This window comes from Zonotrichia leucophrys, chromosome 3, assembly GCF_028769735.1.
Source record: "Zonotrichia leucophrys gambelii isolate GWCS_2022_RI chromosome 3, RI_Zleu_2.0, whole genome shotgun sequence".
NCBI classification, from domain to species: Eukaryota; Metazoa; Chordata; class Aves; order Passeriformes; family Passerellidae; genus Zonotrichia; species Zonotrichia leucophrys.
Window position 1 is genome coordinate 13177326 of NC_088172.1, and position 23025 is coordinate 13200350.

General features: G+C 38.1%; 1 protein-coding gene across 1 annotated transcript in view; it reads right to left on the reverse strand.

The window, feature by feature from the left end:
• IMPG1 (interphotoreceptor matrix proteoglycan 1) overlaps positions 1 to 23025 on the reverse strand; it is a 52587-nt gene that overhangs the window by 6153 nt on the left and 23409 nt on the right. Inside the window, exons 9-14 of the mRNA XM_064710097.1 lie at positions 22518 to 22538; positions 20854 to 21107; positions 19366 to 19442; positions 18024 to 18525; positions 2163 to 2719; positions 1163 to 1382 (exon numbers count right to left, since the gene is read on the reverse strand). Of these exons, the coding sequence (XP_064566167.1) occupies positions 1163 to 1382; positions 2163 to 2719; positions 18024 to 18525; positions 19366 to 19442; positions 20854 to 21107; positions 22518 to 22538 (1631 nt within the window). The remainder of the gene's footprint in view (positions 1 to 1162; positions 1383 to 2162; positions 2720 to 18023; positions 18526 to 19365; positions 19443 to 20853; positions 21108 to 22517; positions 22539 to 23025) is intronic.

Consider the following 23025-nt stretch of genomic DNA (forward strand, 5'->3'; position numbering starts at 1 on the left):
AATTCTCTGTTTTCTTGAATTAATGTTGAAATACCACATCAGTAAAGCATATCAGATGAAGATGAAAGATTAAAAATTTTTTATGAATTTGCACTTTAGGATCTTTCTTATTTTAATTTTTATTTAATGAAAATTCATTACAAAAGCAGGGAACATATGGCAGTCCAAAGTTGACTCTTTATAATTAACTAATTTGATACTTTATTCATCAAACTTCAGTTTATTATGGTTTATTTGGAGGGTGGAATACTGTGATTTTGTTAGCTTTCTTTACCACAAGCTACCTATGCTTTTAGTGGCCACAAAGACATATGTAAAAAAAAAACTGTTTAGAAACTGAATTTTAAATGGATTTTTGTTCCAGAATTGTCATAGATCTGTACATAAAAAAACAGCTTAACGAAAACTGCTTGAGGCATCTGCATACTTTTGCTATTGTTCTTCTCCATGACAATGAAATTAAATTCAACCCTGAAATAATTACCAGAGCCTGAAAATAGATTTAGGCTTCAATTTTATAAAAGAGTGTAGTTTTTGAAAACACTAAGTTCTTGACGTAAGAATAGTGTCCAGATGTGTAGTTACTGGCTTTCTACTGTTTAGCAAAGACTACAAACTTATTTGAAAGATATAAATCCAGAGGGATTCTAGAATTACAAATCTATGGAGTACTACATAAAGTCATGCCCAATTAGTGAGTATCTGTAGAATCCAATTATTCCTACACATTATCTCCTTTTTTTGAATGCTGTATCTCTTTAGAAAAAGATCAAATAATGCTCTAAACCATGGTTTGCTTACAACATTGCAATAATCACCAGAAATTATGTTTCCCTACTCCAATGCAAGACCTGCAAGCTGCACATGGGCATTTCTTATACCTGTCTCCACCCAGCACTTATTCCAGAGGTCACTCTGTCTCTGAAAAGCAGCTGGTGAACAAGCACAGCCCAACAGCTCCACCCAGCTTTTCATTACAGTAAGAAAATACATCTGCAGAGAACTTGCAACATCTTTTTTCATCTTATTACCCCCTATCACTGGGAGGATATTGCTAATGTGGTTGTTTCCAACACAGTCATACTTCTGAAGCTGTAACAGTCTGAAAAAAGATTGTCTGCTCAGTTTTGATTTAGCACATACATTAGTAATGCAGTCTTACCTGGCTCAATATCCAGGGAATAGCTGTCAATCTCCAAATTGAGGTGCTGAGCTGCAGCATCACAGAAATCTTCCAAAACACAGTGTACTGCTTCTGTGATATTGTATGGCACTGTCTTGGCAAATTTCATTTTGCTGTTCACAATCACACTTCCATTCCTGAAGTTGAGAATTTCCAGATGCTTAAAACCTGTAAGGTTGGACTGAAGGTATGGAAGTAACTGCAAAACAGAAATTTGCCTTTATTTTAACTTGCTGTCAGTGTCTACCTGCTATTAATTTCTCTTATAGTCAATTTTCATTATCAAGTACACACATCACAGATTTATTTCCCTGAGTTTTAATACAATTGTTAAGCTCCATGAACAAATTAACTTTTCTGTTTAGCAGTATCTTCTTCTGGATTTCTGCTCTTTTCTCAATAATGTATTGAGATGGATGGGCAGCAATTTCCCCTGTAATGAAATGCATAGCAGCTGGGAAGTTTATTCATCTGGAAGAGAAAAAAATTACCTCACTCAAAAGCCAACTTTAATTATTTTCAAACATTCAATCCAGGCAGGTTAGGGCATAGTATAATAGGCATGTTATAGCTGAGCTGACCTGTGCCCTATTGTACCAACAGAGAAAATCCATATCTAATCACAGTCTATGCTATGATATATTTTTAAAAGCCTATTTTTAAATGCAGCAAGCAGACACAAGTCTCAGATATAATCAGCACTGCTATAGTGTTGATGTGGATCTAAGAAAAAGCCAAATAAATTACATGCTAGGCATATATCTGGGTTCTCTTGATCAAGTAAAATCTTTCATCACTGACTTCATAAACCCTGTCTTCAGAGCCTAAGAGCATTCCAGGCTTATGGATCCTTTAAAATACAGCTTATCAGACTGAACTGTAGTAGGGTTTAGTATTGTTAAAACACTGTGCACTTCAGTGTATTCCTTTAAACTGCACCCAGCTACCACTCATGCTGTTGAGGTCGATTTTCACCCACCAATTGCATGAACTGTTGTTCCAGTGCTTTGTATTCTGTCGAGCTCCTGTTGAAGAGGTCGTCAGAGAAGTGCATGTTGGTTACCCTCAGGCTGAAGAAAACCACGAGCTCTTTGCCTTTGGCGGCAGTGGTCATGGAGCTGGTGGTGACGTACTTGAGCACGGGTGCAGGGGTGGTTTCTGCAGGCTCCGTGGTCAGCACTGGGATGTAGCCACTGCCCTCGTCCAGCCCCGCCGTGCTCACGGCGCCCATCTGATCCAGCTCGGCCGCGATGTCCTGCACGCCCATCCCGGTGCCATCCACAGGAATCCCCTCAGGGGCTGGCACTGAGGGACCTGGTAACTCAAGGGACTGCTCAATGATCTCGGAGGGGCTGTAGGACGGGCTGGTGGCTGCGGGCAGCGGTGCTATTGGTGGCAGCACGTCGGTGATGGCAGCTCCAGGCTGCATGGTAGAGACACCACTTGGAGCAGTAAAGAAAGGCAACCCTTCATAAGTGCTGGCTGTAACAAAAATGTCATCCCCTGATGATTCTGGTTCTTCCATGATCTTAACTGCTGCAGGAAAACATGATAAAACCAAATTAGCTGTGCTGAAAAGCAAGCACAAAAAGCATCAAGCTTGGTAAAAAAAATGTATATGGTATTTCCACTGAACACTTTTAACAATAAGTTTAACCTTATCTAAATATGAAAAATGTTAATGCCATCACCAAGAAGGTCTACTGAAACAAAATACCTCATACACATATTTGAGTGATGGGATTTCTGCAGGTTCTATGTCTAATATTTATGCTTGGCAAGTCTTTCCTGAACCTCTACAGCACATTCTTGTTCTGAAGGTACATAATCACACTGTCAGTTTATATTGTCTGAAAGGGGAGATTGGTGCTTTGAGCTCTCTGCTTGGAACGCTTGTATGCCAGAGTCATTCTGCTTCACTCTGTGAAAAGCTAAAGCTATTATTTGCCAGTAATCATAAAATGTGATTACAAAAACAATACAGCCCCTCCAGAAGCAAACTGTGTCAATTTACCCAAAAGACAACAGCAGCAATGAAAAAAATATTCAAACCTTAAGAAGCCATCTAGTGCACCTGAAGCAGAACTTTTATGATATTCCCATTGGGGCTTGGCATGGATCTGGGATATGTGCTAACTGTAGCTGAAATCCAAATCTAAAGTGTCAGGAATGTGACTCTTTGAATTTGGCTTGAGGCTACCTGGCCACAATGACTTCACAATAAATTATGTCCTCCACCAAGCCACCTGCCCAAACTGGTGCCTTTGTCCTTTTCCAGGGCTGTACCATTCTTCACATGGAACTTTAAGCAGCCCCCTTCAGGCAAAAGGACTTATTGGCAGAATGGAAAGAAATATTTCTCCCTTCTTTTCCCTACATCCTAATTTCCTCCCAGTGGCCAATGAAAACATGAAAGGAGAGCAAAATTTTGCATTGGGAATATCCTTGCCTGAATGAGGTGGCAAATATCCTGCCACCCCATTTCAATAAGAGCTTCAGATTCTCTTCTCTTGCCATGTCCTCATGTTTCTTGTATGATTAAGGATACGGACAGATTAGAAAAGCAAAGCCTAGTGATGTTCTCTGTATACAAAGCTCTTGCTATTACTTGCTATGCTGCTAAGGAGTGAGAGTCACTTATCAGTTAAGAGAACTCAGAACAGCTTTGCTGGCATTAGTGCCTGAGGCATTAATGCAGGATGATCTACTGATGGGATGAGCCTGCAGCCCCACAGACATCTCTCTCAGCACGAGAGCACAACTCCAGCACACACCATTGTGATGGCATTTGTTAGGCAGATTATATTTTAGAAAGATAACTACAGGAGAAAGTTGTAATGAAGTGGCTTTGAAACTGCACCAAATTTGAAGCAGAAATGCACAACCATCTATATATTGCATGCCTGGCACATAGCTGTGTGTATATATATCTACATATGGTCTATACATAGACTATAAAGGTCTTCTGGCATCCTCTTATTACAAGCAAAGTAACTTAAAAGGCCTTGAGGGCATACCAAGATGATCTCTGAGCATCTATCACCTGTTTTTATAAGCTGCCAGTTCTTAGCAATCACTGTGTCTCCATCTGAAAGCAGTGACCCAACAGTTTGTGTTGGTTCCTGTTAGTAAATGGGCTCACATTAAGGGCTGCTGGGCTGTGGCACAGCACCATCCCAAACCCAGGGATCACTGACCTATTCTTTGTCTAACAGGTGTCATGTTACTGCTGCCAGACTTGCCCACACTAGTGACATGTTGAAATCAGTGCTGCAATGATTTACAGCTTGTTTTACCAAGACTTTCATCTGTCTACATAAGGCTTCAATAAAATTCAATCCTAAGAAGTTAGGAACTATGGATCAAACAGAGAAGACCTAGCCATTTCATAGAATCAAAGAATGGGTTGCTTTGGAAAGGAACCTAAACATTATCTAGTCCAACCCCCCTGCCATGGGGAGCTTCACCTTCTACTACACCAGCTTGCTCAAGGCTACATCCCATCTGGTCTTGAACTTTGGGATTGGGCATTCACAACTTGCCTGGGTAACCTGTTCCAGTGCCTCACCACCCTCACAGTAAAGAAATGTCTTCCTAATAACTAACCTAAATCTACACTCTTTCTGTTTAAAGCCATTCTCCCTTGTCTTGTATCTACATGACTTTGTAAAAGATCCCCGCCCAACTTTCTTGTACACCTCCTTTAGGTACTGGAATGCAAAGAAAGGCTCTCCCCAGAGCTTTCTCTTGTCCAGGCTCAACAAGCCCAGCTCTCTCAGCCTGTCTCCGTAGGAGAGGGGCTCCTGCCCTCTGACCATCTTCCTGGCCCTCCTCTGGACTCCGTAGTCTTTTTTGTGTTGGAGGGGCCGGAGCTGAACAGAGCACTCCAGTTGGGTTGTGACTAGAGTGGAGTTCAGAACTGAATTACCTCCCTTGACCTGCTAGTCAGTGAAATGAAAAACAAACCCTTCCCAACCCTTTGCATTTAAAATGTTGGGTTTATATATTACATCAATATATATTGATTTTCAGACTAGATGTAAAGAAAACACTTTTTTATTATGAGATTGGTGAAACACTGGAACATGCAGCCCAGAGAGGTGGTGGATGCTGCATCCCTGGAAATATTGAAGGTCAGATTGAATGGGACTCTGATCAACCTAATCTAGCTGAAGATGATCCTGTTTATTGTAAAGGGGTTGAACTAGATGGCCTTTAAAGGTCCTTCCCGATCAAACTTATTCTATGAATCTGTGAATCCATATGCACATAAAAATATGCGTAAAATTTTGCAACAGAACACAAAATACACTTACATCATTCATCACAAAGGAATTATTTGTAAAAACTTCACCAATTTGCTTTCTAGAAGAGATTTTCACATCAGAAGACAATTATGTTATGAAACCTCTACAAGTACAAATTCAGAAGATTTAGACACAGTCTCAGCATATTTCATTTCAGCAAAAAGAGTTTAGTTTATAGAACTATCATTCAGGTGTAGGGAATCCACAGAGGGCACAAAATAAGTCAATGAAATCAAATATACTCCCAGAGTAACCACATTGAAGGTTAAACAATACAATGGAATTAAAAGCTGATGTCTGCAATAAAAACTGCAACTCAAATTTCAGCCACCTCTTACCCTCTCACAAAGTTGTTTGTTGAACTCCTCAGATGTTTTTTTTTGTACTGCATAGCCAAGGCAGGACAGTATTGTACCAAGAGCATTGTAACAAAAATTAGACATCCATTGGCAAAGACATGAAAACACTAAATTAAGAGGCATTTTCCTGTGCCCATGCTATATTAAATCTTTGTAAAAGGAGTTGTGCATGTAGGCATTTATTCCCTGCTGAGGGAATGAAATACGCAGATTTGACTTGTCAGAAAAAAAATCAACTGCCGTTTCAACAACTTGATTTTAGGTATCTGATTAGTTGGTCCTCATATTTTTTTAAATGAGGGAAACCCTTCTAATTGACTATGAATAAGGAGTAATTTTTAGGGAAAGGTCAAATTGTCATGAGACGTTTTCCTAGAGGGTTTGCATTAATGAGCAGGCCCAGAATGTTATACTGTAAGGGGTCCTGGCATTTCCTTTCATTCATGAGCATAATAAGCACTGACATATTTCCCAAGTCCACTGGTGGGTATTCTGTACATGCTCTGTATATGAAAGTTACAGTGCTACAATGTCTATGTATATATTTGCATACTTGCTGGCTGAAAGAAATAACCAAAGAAGGGAAAATGCGCAGTTAAGAGATTGGTTCATAATACAGGGTAAGAATCACCTTGTGTGCAGCTCTGCTGATGCCAATACCAGATGGATACAGAAGGTAGATGCATTCTACAAATTTACATATTTTGTTGGCGCCTGAAATGTCACTAAATCCCTGGACACAGGACTGCTGTGTATAGACAAAGTGCTGAATTTATGTTCGAGGCCTTTAATTTTAACTAAGACACAAGTAATATGATGATTAAGAGAATTAAGAGAAGAGGATCATTAACCTAATGCATCACAAGAAGTGTCTCCCAACACATGATTACTGATTACATTCATCTTTCTAACTGCAAAGCCAAGGCAAAAGAGCCACAGTGATCTAAGACTGTCATTCTGTCTGTCTGTTTGGACCCTCCAGAAACGAGGTTCAGTGTCCATTAAATCCATAAAACTCTTTCTCCACTGACTACAGAGAACCTGAGTTCTCTGGGAATGCACACCATCTCTCCTCCATCCTCCAGTCCTAAAACCTCTTTTCTCTATTAACCTTTTTCCTTAGCATCCACACTGGAGATCTTGACTAGTCTAACTTTTCATAGGACAGCCTGAGAGCGCAGCTCTAGCTCTGCTACTCACTCCACTACTGTGGTGTTCTGTGTAACTTATAGAAGCCTTCATCTTATTTTGAAAATTTCCATACCTTGCAGCTGTGCTTCATTATCAATGTTCTCAGCCTCAAAGATAAATGTCATTCTCACATGATATCACAAGAAGAGTATTTTCTATCTTAATAAAATACTGCTTAGTAATGATAATCTTCTTTTATTATTCTCAGGACTATTTACTTCTATCTGGCATTGAAAACTTAAAGAGTATGACAAAATTTGTGAAATCAAGACCTGAACATTTAAATCACTACAGAATTCAGGGCACTGAGCAACCACAGCTTACTAATCCTGTCTATAGGTTCATTATGAATGAAGGAGGATTCTTTAGCTATCTCCACATGGGTATCAAGGCCAACCTTCTGTTCAGCACCAGACAACCCTGTCTTACTGACTTTCCTGCTTAGCTAAGTATTTTGTGAAGGGCCACAGACTGTGTGTTTAATTGGGGATGTGTTATGACATTGCCCTCATCTCATTGGGATCTTTACCATGAATTCTTTTTGGGAGGTCAGTAGCATTATTTACTTCTGCAATGATTGAAGAAACAAAATGCAAAGAACTCTTCACTTGTTTCAACGCACAAAGAGTAAGAGAAAACCATTAAGAAAAAAGCCAAGCCATGACTGCTTTTATTGCTCTGCAATTTTCCCCTCACAGTGACCAAGTCTGCCTGAGAGCAGCGGAATGATGCAGCTCACTAAAGTCTGACTGCCCATAAGCATTTCACTGCTGCAAGTCAGCCAGTCTTACTCAACTCACACAGAATTTTCAGTACAGGTGAAGAATTCTCTTCACGTAATGCCTGTCAGTATTTTGATTGATGCAACTGTCCTTGGGAAATGGAGGCTCCCCTAGACTTTATGGAAGCCAGTCTGCTGCAGAAAGGAGTCACATCTGCCTTGAACAATTTCATATTTGGTCTCTGTACCAGTACAAGCCCTCTGAAATATCAGTTTCTTGTGGGATTAAAAATTCATTCTTTCTTTGATTGTAATTTTCACATGCATTTGCCATAGCATGGCTGAAAATAGTAATTCAGCTTGCTGTTTTATAAATATGTTTATATAAATGATTTGCGGTTTTATAAAGGACTTCTGTCACTTCAAAGTTTTCTGAAGAAGACTCTTTCTGTAAAGCTTTGAAACAATGAAATCAATACATTTAATATTTTTTTTAAAAAATGTTTGACTTCAAGTTAATATTTTAAGTACAACAGGTGGAGATAGAACAGATAACTATTAACTGAGTAATTTTACTTTTTAGACCTATATCAAATTCATATGCTGAGAAACCTGATGTTGAACCTTAACTAGTGTCTTTGGCATTTTCATTTTTCAGCAGTTTTAGAGGACTAAGCATTTCAGAAACACAGATATAATCTAAACAATACAGGAATAGCTGCTGTTTAAAGCATACTCAAAATTCTGAGTAGAATATAAGAATATTTTAGAGAAAGTTGAGGTGCATAATCAGATACCTTGTATGGACAGTAGGTCAGTGGTAGGTTATTTCCATAACATGACAAGTCACTTTCACCATTTTCAGAACCTTTTACCTCTTCTGCTACTGAGATTGCCAGATAAAACTACACACTAGTGCTCAAGCACTCTGAAAGTCAGTTTTCTGAGTAAAGTCCTTGCTAAAAATTATGCAACCAAGAATAAAATACTCTTGTGAAGTAAGGGGATTTGTAAGTACATTTACATAAAAACACGTTAAAAACGCTAGGGATACCATGGCTGTTTTGTATTGTAAGATATTTTGTATTGAAGTTCTGCATAATTTTCTACCATAGATATATCATATGAAAATATATATTAAATAAGAAAGATACCATGCTAATCTTGGAAGCAAACCCCAGCAGCAGTGAATTTCCAAAGAGAAAAGCACTTTTACAAAGGAAAAGAATCAAAACCAAATAAGAAAACTCTTAATTAAAACAATAGCTTCAGGAGGATTTAACATCTCTTATTCCCATTGTCAAATGCTCTCAATCAAATTTGAAAAATTCCTCTAATGATTTTAAAATAATGAAATCTGTGTGAAAACAGCCTGGGCCTTTACAAACACTTAGAAAATAAAGAGACATCCATCTAAATGTTGCAAACACTGCTGTATGACACTAAAATTTTTAGAGCACCCCAAATGGAGAACCTGGAATACTCTTTTTGATTTATTTTATATTAGAATGTTTGAAAACAAAATCTGACAAGTAACAATGCTTGTCCTTCAGAACTTAAAGTGCTTTCCAAATTCCTGCCCATTTTCTCTATTTTTCTCAACTGTGCAACAGGCAAAAGTCAGAGCAAATTTTTGTAGAGGATGGGACCATCTGACAGTTTTGTGGTAACAAAGTTTATTAGTTTACAAAATGGCAAAAACAAAAAACAAAATACAAGTTACATTATACAAATTCAAGTAATGTGTTGACCAAGGACCTGAAACGGAAAAGAAAAACATGAAATTAGAAAGTTAAAACCAGTGATTCTCTTATAATTTCATAATCAGAGCACTTTAAGACTTGCCAAGAAAAATGAAAACACTGAACATACTTTTTTCCACCCCTTGTACTATGTAGTCATGTGTATGAGAAAACAGTTAATGGAATGAAAGTTATAGAATGAGGAGTGTTTTGGTCTTCTAAATTGTGCCTTGAATGTATGTAGTCTGATTTTTCTCAACGTTTTGAAAGAAAAATGTGACTCTGTGAGAGAGATAGAAGGAGATATTTAAGAGGGAAGATCCTTCTGGCTTTATGTTTCATTGCAGGAATACATTTCAGTCTTTCTGGTATTGAAAAGGACTTTGGGTCAGATGCCTTAGCGCAGACCTGGCTTGTTAAATGTGCCCATCGTGCTTGGATTGTGGGCTTGAGCAGGCCAGAGCAGCCCAGAGCTGTCAGGGGGCAGGCAGGATGCTCAATGATAAACCCACAGTGCAGGAAAATCATCCTTACAGCCATGGGCCCCAGGTTTGTGTGCAATCCCCCAAGAGACCCTCACCTAACACTGGGGTGCAGAAGTCTTGTGCCACGAGCTGGTTTTTCAAAAAAAACAACACTTAAATTAATATTTGGGATTGTTCTCACATGAAATGACTGGATTAAGGTACATGAGTTTCATTTAACTTTTCCAATTGTGGTTGAGTAGCAGTGACAATACAAAGATTAAACATTGTTACTCAAACTGCTCATAGAACTTACAGGTACATTGGGAAACTAGAAAAAGGAAAAAAATAGTTAGTGAGCTGTCCATAAAATACTCTCTTCACTCCCCATGAAAGAACTACTAAACATTACTAACACTAACCTTCTTGCCATAGGTTTTAAAGGAATTGTTAATAAAAGGGCAGAACCTCCTTTTAACCAGCAGGGGAAGAAAAAAAAATCATTATTTTTGGTAACTGCAGTTGATGCTGACTCTATTCTCTTCTACCCTGCCACATATCACCATTAAAATCATCTGCCTTGATGCTTTCAGGCATGCATTCTCCTCAAGCCACACTACTACTAGTTATTATTATTATTATTATTCAAGGTTTTCAGTATCATGTAGGCATGATCATCATGATCATCATGAAGTTCTTCAAGATTTATTCAGCATAATTTTGTTTTTTTTGTTTCCCTTTGAAGCGTCAGTGTCTGATTCTGAAATGGTGAAGAAGACACAGGGATAGATAGGTGTAGATATAGATGGTTTAGAATAGGGATGAGAATGGAACTTTGAGTTTATTTTAATTATTTAATACAAGTTTAACCAGGGCTTCAGCAACTGCTGTAGGCTAAATATACTTTTAGGAGAAAGGACTGAAATGTGTTGAAATATTTTCCCAACTTGATTTCTTTCCACCTCTTGGAAGATAAATTAAAACTATGGCAATTGTTATGGGAAGATGGACCTTAGGAACTGAAATCCTCAGCTATGAAGATGCCATTCATGAATAATACTTTTTGTTTTTACAGTCAACCCCAGCAGGCTTTTCTGTGCCAGCAATTCCCTGCTCCAACTCTGCTTGAAAGCCCATTATCCCAAACTGCATGGCAATAAAGATGGTTATTAAGGAATGTTTGACTCTCTATAAAATTTTGACTATAAAACTCTGTTATTGGCACTACTATTCTACAAATATTGTATACTACAATAATTTAATTTTAAAACATCTATCAACTGGGGAAGAATGAAAGAGAAGGCCAAACATGTAAATTCAGTAAAATGAAGAAGAAATAAAATATTTTGCATCCAGGCTTGGTTTAATCATGTTCTTACTGATGCATGTAATGATCCTACTGTTCTACAGAATGAAAGTGAAATTTCTGTGTCCTTCTAATTTACACCTGGATGTCATTGCTTGAAATTGAGTTTAGCTTTTTCCTCTACAGAACTTCATAGAAAGTTTAATTGAAGAAAGAAATGTTAAGGACTTATGGGAGAAAAATTGCATGTTATCTTCAACTTTAAGTCAGAAGTTACTTGCATTTGCAACTAAAACCAAAAAGTCTATGACACCCCTGACAGCAGTTTAAGTTGTAAATATTCATAAACACGAATCACATTAAATTTAATGTGATTATTGCAAATATGCCTCCATTTAAGATTTTTATGTAATTTTGTTTGCTAGTTTTAAACACTGTAGTGTTTTTCAAACTGACTAACTAGCAGCTTAAATTGATATTAGCATCTGTGCTATTGATGTAAGGCATCTTAAGATGACTGAGAAGATCAAAGCTGGAAGGCCAAGCCCTGTCTGTAGACAGAGATACAAAATTCCATTGAGATATGGAGCAGAGATGGAGCAGAGGTTATTCAGAGCACCCAAGTTACAACTTCTTTATAACAGTCCAATGCAGGTGGCATGAGTTTTTCTCTAACAAGGAACAGACTAAAAAAATTTCCAGTCTGAGGTCAAGTGGACTCTCCTATGCTGGAGAATATTGAATTCTCCAAAGAGAGGAGATTAATAATTTAGAAAGTCAAAGTTTTAGTACCATTTGATCATAACACAATTTTTTTAAACCCAGCATTTCTAGCAAGACCAAGGATTTTTAATAAGTGAGGGAAATGCATTATTTAGGGCATGTTAGTCTCAGCAGAGACACTTTGCCTAATATTTGTTCCAACTGGACTACATGGCATGTAAACTTCATTCGTTTTATTCATTTATGACATGACAAATGTTAACCTTACACTCCCAGCACAGATGTCTGTATTATTTGTTTTAGAATATCCTTCTGATTTTAATGCTGCAAAGACCAGGGGTTTTAAATTAATTTTATTCAGGACAATAATATATTTAAAATACACATTTAAAATTATTTGTGATACTGGCCCTTCAAATTCTGAACTTATTTCTGCCTTTTATATTCGCCTTTATAAGACAATTAGAATTATTGCAGTCATGTCTAAAATCTGTAAACTGCCTCAAGTTTTTAGCCCTTTAGTTCTAAAGAAAATTAATTTTCTGGAACAAAGTGGAATTAAACCACATGCAGCAACACATGTATACCCCTCCTGGAGTGAGAGCTCCTTCATGCACTGTAACAAAGAGGAAGAATTATGGGTGGTTTGTAGGCTTGACTACAAAGTGTGACTGAACAGGTGGTGGAGCACTGAGGTCTATCTTCCTGCTCTTTTCATAGGTGCACAACAGGGTGTTACATTTTTTCATTATTATACATTATTATACATTTTTTCATTATACGAGAAGATTTGCATCTGGATAAGCAAATTTTCTTAGCAGCAATATAAATTGTTTTCAGTACTTCACACAGTCATTTTAATGAGTCATTGGAATTACCAACTGAGTTTAAAGAAAGTTATCACTTGTTTTGGTTCATTTGTGTTGTGTATTTGGGGGGTCATGAATAAGAAATAATATTTGAAGGAAGACAAGCTTAGCCTTAAAGTAAAACAGAAGTGATTGGATAGCTTAATAATTTAAACAAGTCATGTGTTAAATTGGAAAAATAGATAGTGCTCACTTTCTCTCAAACTGTTTTGCTTGGATTAGTCATTTCATTTCAGCATTTCTAAGTATATTTTGAAGACGTGATGTAGATTTTGTTCTATTCCAATTGCTCCTGCTGTTCCCAGCACAGAGACAGCTGGGCAGATTGTTGTCATTAAATTCTGACCAGATGCTAATAACTTACTTTAATATGTTTAGGATTCCTCGGGAATACTCTGTGTAGGCAGTTCTAATTGATCAAAATATTTCCTTGAATCCAGCATATCCTAATACGAGCCTGCTGGAACTCTTCTATTCCCCCTTATCTTCAATTAATAGACAACTTTCAGACTAGTGAATATTGTATAAGGTGCTTGAGAAAATGACATTGCTAGACCTACCTGTTCACTTCTCCAAACATCAGGCAACTTTCACAAAAAACACTCTTTGCACATCTGAAGCAGCAAGAGACAAGCAGAAGGGCACAGAGAGAAGCTGATGGGGAAAAATGTCAAGAAAAATCCTGTCAGTTTATGATCCAAGAACATATAAAGAAAACATAAAAATATTTAAGGGAACAGAAGAGTTCTTACCCTCTCTATCCATTGATGTGAAAAAACTGGTGAGCATTCCTGGCACAATGAATGGGTGAATTCCAATCCTGGGAACATCCAGAGAGGTTCTTGCAAGAAACAACGGGGTTTTCTTTTCTGTGACAATGCTGGTTATGCCAAACAGAAAACTGTGCTAAGCAAAGACACTGCTAAGGCAGCTGAGGTTGAAACAGAGATGGAAAAAATCCACAAATGTGCAAAACCATGAAATTTTTTCCTAAAGATTACTTGGAAATAAGACTGAGTGAAGAGTGTGCCACCTAATTAACTGTTGGGCAGCAGGATAATATTAATGGAGACAACTCACAGCAGGTTTGTGTGAACATGAGAATAATTATGGCAATAATTAATGAGGCTTTTATCAATTACACATACAGAGATGTGACCATCATGAAACCATAAGAAACCTTATCAGCGGTTTCTTCTCACAGAAAAAAACCCTGCAATAAACCCTGCAGAGTCTTTGTCTCTCAGAGTCCTTCTTGAAAGCCTGAGGATCACCCAGGCTCCTCAAACAGATGCAGTACATCTGAGCAGCTGGAGGATTTCACTGCAGCTTTGGTTTGTTTTGCAATAACTTCTCCAGAAATAATGCTGCTTCCATGATGGCCAGGATTTTGGGATGAACATTTACCTGGACTGTACTCCTGCTCCTGGCTCATCCCTCCCCCAGCTGCCCACACCTGGCAAATCCCATTCTTCCATGGCTTCAAAGGACACCTGTCATGGACTCTTCATCCCTCACCTCTTTCTGCTCACCTTTCTCTAGGTGTTGTATGCAGAACTTTGCCTGTATTTATGTCTGTGAGGCTGAGGCTGGTTATCTTTTTAAAAACTGTGAAAGAAATTTTTAAATTACTTGCTCGGTGATCTTGGGCAGGCCCAGATAAAGTAGTTGGTGTAGGATGTAGACATTCAATATTCAGGAGTCTATAGTGATGTCCAGCTCCCAGGGCACACATGTGACAGCCAGTGCAATAAAGCCCACCTCTGAAACAGAGCTAGTATCTAAAAGAACCTCAGACTATGTTATTTTCAGTAGCCAGTTTTTCCTTTCATGGTAAAAGACAGTGAATTTAGATTTCTAAACACATGATTAAGAAAATGTGCTCCATCTTCTGGAGAGTAGGGTGGGGAAATGGTTGAAAACTAATACAGTAGAATTTCAGACAACTCTTTAGACTCTAATCCTCTGCCCAACCTTATACACACTGTCTGAGTAGTTCCTGCCATTTCACACCAAAAACAGTTTAAAGACTTTTTTTCCCTTCAATGTTACTAAGAAAAGCAGCTATGAAATGCAGCCAGGAACAAAGTGTGAAATATTTTGTACCAGGTAGGTTCTGCTGCCATATTAAAATTAATAGTACTAACTCTGGTGACTTTAATAAAACCTGAATTTCCAGATTGAATTCCATCAGTTCCTATGAAATGCACAATATATCAGGAAATAAAAGGCTACAGGAAATACCGTACACACAGGACTGCCAGAATTGAAAAAGGCTTTAAAAAGGGAAAAAAGTTTTAAAGAGTAAAGAGTGTACATTTTAAAAACTCAATAAATAGGTTTTCAACAGCCCTCCTGACTGTTAGGCATGCAGTATGCTTTGTGTAGTATAAGCTTTTAAGAAAATATAATAGCTGCAGCTTTGAGCCATTGCTAACACAGCATCCCTACTTTTTAGACAGGGAACAATTATTTTTTTCTCCTGCTACTCAGCTGCAGAAATAATGATGGAATTCTTATACTCTGGTGCTTGTTTCAGACATTACTTTTATTCAGCAAGGTGAAACAAGATAGGATGCCTTATTTTGGGGTAGGCTTTTTTTTTTACAGCTCTAGATTTTGTTCTATTTTGCAGTTTGACAGGTTCTAACCTAAATATGCAGCAAATAATTTCTTAAGGGGTCAGTGCAAGTGAGTTAAAGATCCTCAGCTTCTTCCCTTCAGTCATTTGGAGCTCATAGGCAAGAGATGTTTAAGAAATTGGGAAATAGATATGTGACTTTATGCAGTTTTTATGACATCAAGTCCCTAACGCAATGAGTGAACAGAATGAAAAATGCATGACTTTCCTTTCCCTGCAAATGTAGCACTTTTCCACAGTTATAATGAATGTTATTTGAAGGTATGCTGTGCTTTTATCAGTAGCACTACAAGACTTCTCAGCATGCATTTGAAAATAGTTGCATGTAAGACTTTTCATCATAAACATTATTTTCAGGAATATTTGACAGCTGGTTCTTGTATGAAGTGATTTTTCTAAACTTTAAGTCACTCTGCTAATCATAAAGTATTTGTTTTTCTCTCATTTCCAAAATCTGTTTATAAAGGCAACATTATAGAATGGGAAGTTTATATGCAGTGCATTAGCTACCATGCAACAACATGACCATGAAATGTGCTGTGCTCCTCCCAGTCAGGAGCTGAGGATTGTGTGCTCCCAAGTGGGGTTGTGTGCTCCCAGGTGGCACCTTTTACATCCTCTACTCTCTAAAACACTGATGTAGTGATTTGCTTGATCCAGAAAAACACGAATGGGTGTTAATCTAGAAAAACACGAATGGATGTTAATCTAGAATTTTCTTTTTTATTTTGCCCTGACATGTTTTTTTGCTCTGCCTTTTTGAAATTTTACCATAATACTCTGTACCAAGTGTTCTTTATCCTTAGGCATCTGTTGGGTTTTACAGACTGTATGAGGAATGGACATTCCCCACTCCCACACCTCTGCCAGGCAGGCCCGTTGTGAAGGACTGTGAAGGATGTTGTCACCATGCAATCCCTGTCCAGCTCTCCAATCAGCTCTGCCTGGCCTCTTTGCCTTCCAGGATGTGGGCAGGCAGCAGGGATGAAGGTCCCTTCCTGCTGGCTTTGGGCATGCTGGATAAGGAAGAGCATCTTGAAAGGAGGAGAAGGGTTCCCTCTTCTCCCTTCAAGAGACTTCGGAGAACAGGAGGGACACGAAAGGCCAAGGCCTTGGCAAGGAGGGAGCTGGTTGAGCTGGGACAGAGCAGAACCTCCTATGGGAACAGGGAACTTTCCTGCAGCAGGGAGCAAACTTACAGGCTTTGAGAGTGACATTCTTAGACATCCAGAAACACCAAGAGTGTTGAGTGTTGTGCAAGTTAATGCATGTTGTTGGAATTTTGCCCTGAATTTGCCTTTTGTTTGTTTTCCTCTGCAGATTTTTTATTATTGCTTAGAGACTATGTGGGGACATCAAAGAATCCTGCTGACTCCCATGATGTGCTTACCTGCCCTCTGCTTTCCTTTTGAGAGAGTCAGTCAAAAATCTGAGACAAAGCACATATGAATATTCATCCAAGAACTAATTCCTCCCTTGTGCCTGTAGTGACCTCTTGCACCTTACACAGGAAGCACAGGCTTTGAAGTGTAAATAAAATTTAAGTTTACTGACCTAACACTGAGATGGTAAGGCCAGGCCAGGGAGTGGATTGGAGGGGGAGTGGACAAGAGCTGGGACAGATGGAGGGCAGCTCCTCCTAATCATGGCTATTCCTGCTTTGCCAGTGGAGGCTCCTGCCCTGCACAATTCAGCTGCCTGCACACAGTGGCTGTTATGGCTTTGTAGCAGCTGGTGGAGGTGATGGAAGCAGTAACCTTACAGATATTTTGCTGTTCTGGGGGAAAGCCTAAATTGCCTGTGCCCTAAAGCTGACCCCACTATCTTTGTCTGAACTTTCTTTAGTTTGCATGGTCAGCTATGGGAAATGTGTCTATCATGTATTTTTCATTTGAAAGGCTGCATTATCCAGACATATATATACATATTTTTATGTATATATATACTTTTTTCTTTTATTTTCTATTTTTCCTTATGTAGACGGCTGCTTTCATGACTACTGCATAGATAAAATGGAATAAACAAACAGAGAAAACAGAAATTTAAAAAAAAAAAAATTCACATTAATCAGACCTGTAGATATGGAAGCTTTTCTGAGCCATGGTACTCTTTGTTGAAATAAATTATGTCATGTTACTCTTGCAGCTATCATCCACAACTGGCAGTAGAGCCCAAAGTAATTTACTTTTCATGTTCTAAGTACCAATTCTTTTAATGTTAATCTAGAACTTCCTTTTTTTTTCCCCTGACATGTTTTTTTTGCTCTGCCTGTTTGAAATTTTACCATAATACTCTGTACTAAGCGTTCCTTATCCTTTGGCATCTGTTGGGTTTTACAACCTTGAACTAAGGTGCATTAGGATTTTGCCGAAGAGACTATCAGAAATGTACATTTTTTCCCCTTTGGTTGTGAAGGAGAATTTCCTGTCCCAGTGGAAAGGAATGCTTACTGCTCTGGCACGTGACTGCATGTGTCACAACAGCTCTTCTACTCTGTCTTACACAAAAATGTCTTACCTTGTCCAGACAGGCTGTCTTGGTCGACTTCCCTGGGAGGAGGCTGTGCTGTGTCAGTCAGTCCCTGTCTCTCCGCAGCGTCCCTGCCCGGCTCGGTGGCAGGCAGGGGATGGGCAGTGGTGACGCTTCCCGAGGTGCCTGGCTCCTCTGGAGGCTCAGAGCCACCCGTGAGCGAGTCCTGGCCAGCAGAGTCATCTGCCGGGGGAGGCAAAAAGGAATCCTCTGCTTTTGGAGGGCTGCTGGTGCTACCCAGAGCACTGAAAGGCACTGTGGAACTTGGGCGGTCGGTAGCAATAACTTGGGTGTATGGGTATCTGTCCTGGAATGGTTCTCTGGACGGTTTGGTAGGAAAATCAGGTTCAGATGTAATAAAATTATTGAATTCCTCAGGGATGCTGATTTCTTCACTTAGAGCAGGGCTTTCCGTTGTAAATTCATCAACAAATACATCTCCTCTTTGATCCACTGTTGCTGGACTGGGATAACCTAGTGGGAGTTCCTCCTAAAAAAGTTTTTAAAAAGCATCTTTCATTATTATGTTGAGCTTCATTGCTAAAAAGGCAATGAAATAATAATCTTTAGTCACATGAGCTAGCAAATAGCTAAGTCAACATGGAATCATATTATGGGTTGTGTTGGAAGGGGCCTTAGAGCTCATCTAGTCACAATCCCCTCTGCCATGGTGACATCTTCCACTAGGCCACGTTGCTCAATGGCACATCCAACCTGGAACACAGCCAGGAATGGGGCATCCTCAACCTCCCCAGGCACCCTGTACCAGTGTCTCATCCTCCTCACAGTAAAGAACATCTACTGCATATCTAACTTAAATTTCCCACCTTTCAGTTCATTTTCCTTGTCCTGTTCCTACAGATCCTGACAGGATCTGTCCGACAGATCCGTCTCCATATTCTCTGCAGGCCCCTTCAGATACAGGAAGGCTGCTATGAAGTCGTAGGGTGTGTGAAATGTTTGGCATGTACATATGATCCTAATCACAGTTCCTGTAATTTTAAAAGTGGTGGAAGAAAGGTGATTTTACCTAGCCCTGTAAACTGCTCTCTTTCTGTCATTAAGATGTACTACTGAACTGATGAGACACTGTTTACATTGTAATTAAATCTGGAAAAGGTAATCAGGCAGTAATATTCACCTGTAAGTGCTCTAAACAGTATCCCTGTTGCAGTAAAACAACACAACATTCATCCTTACAGAATGTACAAAAGGCACATATGTTATTCCAACATAAGAAACTTTTTGTGTGTTTATCTACCTTTTAAACACTAATTAATTTCTTTTACCATGGAGAAGTAAATAAACATGAAAAATTTTATTAACCTACCAAATCAGGGCCTGCCAGAGGAATAGTGACCACACCTTGGATATCATTGTCTAATTCACTAGGTGGTATGATAGTTTCTGCAAAGAAAATCAAAAACATTAGAAAGAGAGAGAGAGAGAGAGAGACTGCTCAGAATACTTCAGCACCAGCACATTGAAAACTGATCAAAACATACAAACTCAATTAAAAAAAGTACTAAAATGATCTCCATCAAAAACTTGCTTTGAAAAATCCATCTAAAGACAAAAAACATCAGTTCCCATTCAAAAAGGAAATTATAAAGAAAACCAAATTTTTTATACACATTTTTTTGTTTGCTTTATTTAGCATAAATGGGATAGGTCTGCAGAGAGCTGAACCATGGAGGAATGCTTAAAATGATCTGAAGTGTGAACCCCTCAGTTCAATCTGCATGGACTACAATGACTCATTCTATTGTGCTCATTAAGCCTCAAGCCATTCCAGTTTTACCCTGAATCCACACTGTTGCAATGTCGGTGTTTTGGCTTTCGTGCTCAAGTTGCTCCTTTCACCTCTCAGAGAAGATCTTAAAAGTACCTCCATGCAAATTGTTTGTTTGGTTATTAGAATTAACTACTGGGAGAAAGTTGATTAAAATATTTATTATTGAAGTGTTCTGTATAATTTTTTTCTTGGGACTTTTCCTCTACAAAAAAATATGACACTTTATTCTTACAGAAAGAATTAGTTCAACTGAATAACTTTTTTTTGGGTAGGAAAATGCTGCTGTTTGCAAATGAAACACTGTAGCTAAAATTCAATCTGGGTTTTGAGGTTGTTGCAGTAAATATTCATATGAAAAATTATTTCAGATTATTTTTCCCCCTTTTTAACACATCTCTCAAAAAGTAGTTTGCTAGCTTTGCAAAAATGGTTGATGAATTAGAAAGGGATATTTATTAGCTGGATTACTGAATAACAGACCTTCAGCTTCTGCTGGAGGTTTTCACACCCAGCTTGTCTTCTACACTCCCTCTGTGTTTCAGTGTGTGAGTGAAACACATCTTTACTGATTTTATCTTGGGATCAAATGCTGTTTAAGGTGCCAATGTCTCTGATGCTGCTGAGAGGTTAGATGGCTTGCTTACAATAAAGATAGAGCTTTCAGAAAGCTAATCTTATGTTAGAGGCAGATCTAACTTTTTTCTTGTTAAAGAAAGAAGAGTGTCCATACTGGAAGTTAAAATGATACAGTGAATACTCATGATATTTATTTCATTTTTCTCCTCTTCATGATCTTAGCGTGCAAAAAACCAAAAAAACCAAGAAAAAAAACTTATAATATGGTTGCAAGTTAGGCTGTAAAAAGACACATTTTGCTATAAAATTTAACTTATTTCAACACCAAGGGGAATGGACTATGCCAGATGAAAATCATCTGTTAGAGAAGCAAAGGACACCTTACTGAAATGGCATCAGTTTGGGAAGGCAAGAGGCAGGCTTGTTCCTGGCACCTGCTTTACTGACCATCAGTAAACTGAAGTGTTCCAAGGTCCACTGGCAGGGACTGGTCTTCATGGAGTGCAGTGGCAACCAGCTGCTGAAGGTCTGTTACTGTCAGTTTGGTTGCTGATATTTCCCTCTCTTCAACTGGAGAAATTGGAATTTTTTCACTTTCGACCTTATTAGATCCAATAGTGGAGATGTCATCTGCTGTGCCTTTGGTTTCTGAGCCATCTCTCTCAAAGTTCACCACGTATCTTGCTACTGTGCTGCTGGATCTGCAAGGGGGAAAGGTGAGAATGCCCAGAGCAGCAAAATCAGTCACTGGCTGAGAAATTATTTTCCACACCAACAAATCTGCAGCCATAACATATTCTGTTACAGTAATGCAAATTTCATTCTTTCTAATGAGACTGTCACCTTCAAATTACTTTTTCTTCACCGAACTCCTTTTTTTTCCCATGTATAACTTTTAATAAAAATTCCCACATTGAAGATAATTGCAAAAATCTAACATAATCTGATTTAATCTGACTACTCAGAAATCTGTAGAACTGGTAATATAGTCTGAAGTCCTTGACTACTGATTCAAACAGCTATGAAGGCACACTGGGGTTATTAGAACCCATAATCACACATTAATTATTCAGGAACCTATGAAAAGGGATTAGATAGTTCATAAAACTGCAGATAAGCAAAAATCTTATCACAAGAGACTTTTTTTTTTGCTCTTTTTCAAAGAACAGCCAGCTAATGTGGCAAGCAAATCACTTTTTCACAGTGGGAGCTAGCTGTTCCCAGTGCAAATGGGTGAGTATGGCTTCTCCCTAGACATTCATGTTTAACATAAGTCTCAAATATTCACCATTTTTAATACATCATTTTTATGCATGCTAAATTCACCTAATTAAATGAAAAATAGTGAGTACATTGTAAACATTTCTATTCCACTATGTTACTTTTTTTACAATGTCAAATAACAATAAAGAGAAGAATTTCACTTTTATCTAGTGTGTGCAATATATTTGCATTTATATGACATTGCAAGAATTCAGGAAACACATTAGAAAATTCTTCCTTTTAAAGCATGAGAAAAAGAGAAATTCTGGGAAACTACTAGACAAATTATTCCCCATAGCACTTTTTAGCAGCAACAACAATAGACTCTGTAGCTGTTTGTATTACCAGTGAAAAACTTCCAGCATTTTATCAAGCTAGTAACTGGTCTCTTTGCTATTCTATCTGCCTTGATAATAGAGATAACAAATCAAATTCTACATAGTTATTGAAAATATTGTGTACATGGGAATACAGCTAGGAAACAGCAGATCAAAAACGAAAATTTGAATATAAAGTTTTCCTACTTATTTTTCTCTTTCAGTATACAGCTGGTATAAATCTTTAGTCATAAAAATGTGAATTTTCTTAGGTCAAAGATTTTCTTTCCTTCAGAGACATCCTGACAAAATTTGATTACATGAAACATTCAGATTAAAGTTAAAGGTGTCCCTGACACTTTACAGTACAGATTTTGTACTTAGGCAGATTTTGTACTTAGAACATAACCAACTGACTTGTCACATCAAGATAAAGACATTTAAAGATTTATCTATGTACATAATAAAGTTATTAAAATCATAATTATTATAATTAGTTTATAAAACAATTATGAATGACAGAAAGATTACCCATCTTTCTCCTTCTTCTGTCTTCATTTCATCGCAGAATTAAGAAGGTGAGAAAGGATTGCAAAAGAAAGAAAAATAAAGATTCATGTTTACTGGTAAATCATTGTCACACATATCACAGCCATCTTTTGAAAATTTATCTTATCTTCTACATGTCATCTACAATTTTTAGCTCTGTGTGAAATTGACAGTCTACTCTCCATTAGTTCATTTTTTCCCTTCCAAACAAACTGTGGTTTGTGTGGGGAAACAGGAATTTTACTTTACCGTGACAGTCTGAAATATCAGCTTTCCTATTTCCATCATGAAATGGTGCATTTTGAGCCCTGTCACTGCTAAAATTTGTGGTGGCAATGGGCACTCGTGGCAGTACTTTCCATGATCACAGTTACCACCCGTGATGTCTACTCAGACTGTAGTCCAGGGGTAACTTGAACCATTAATTACCTCTGGAAGACATGTCTATGTTGCCCTTCTACACATAATGGTCAGTTATTTTCCCTGGTGA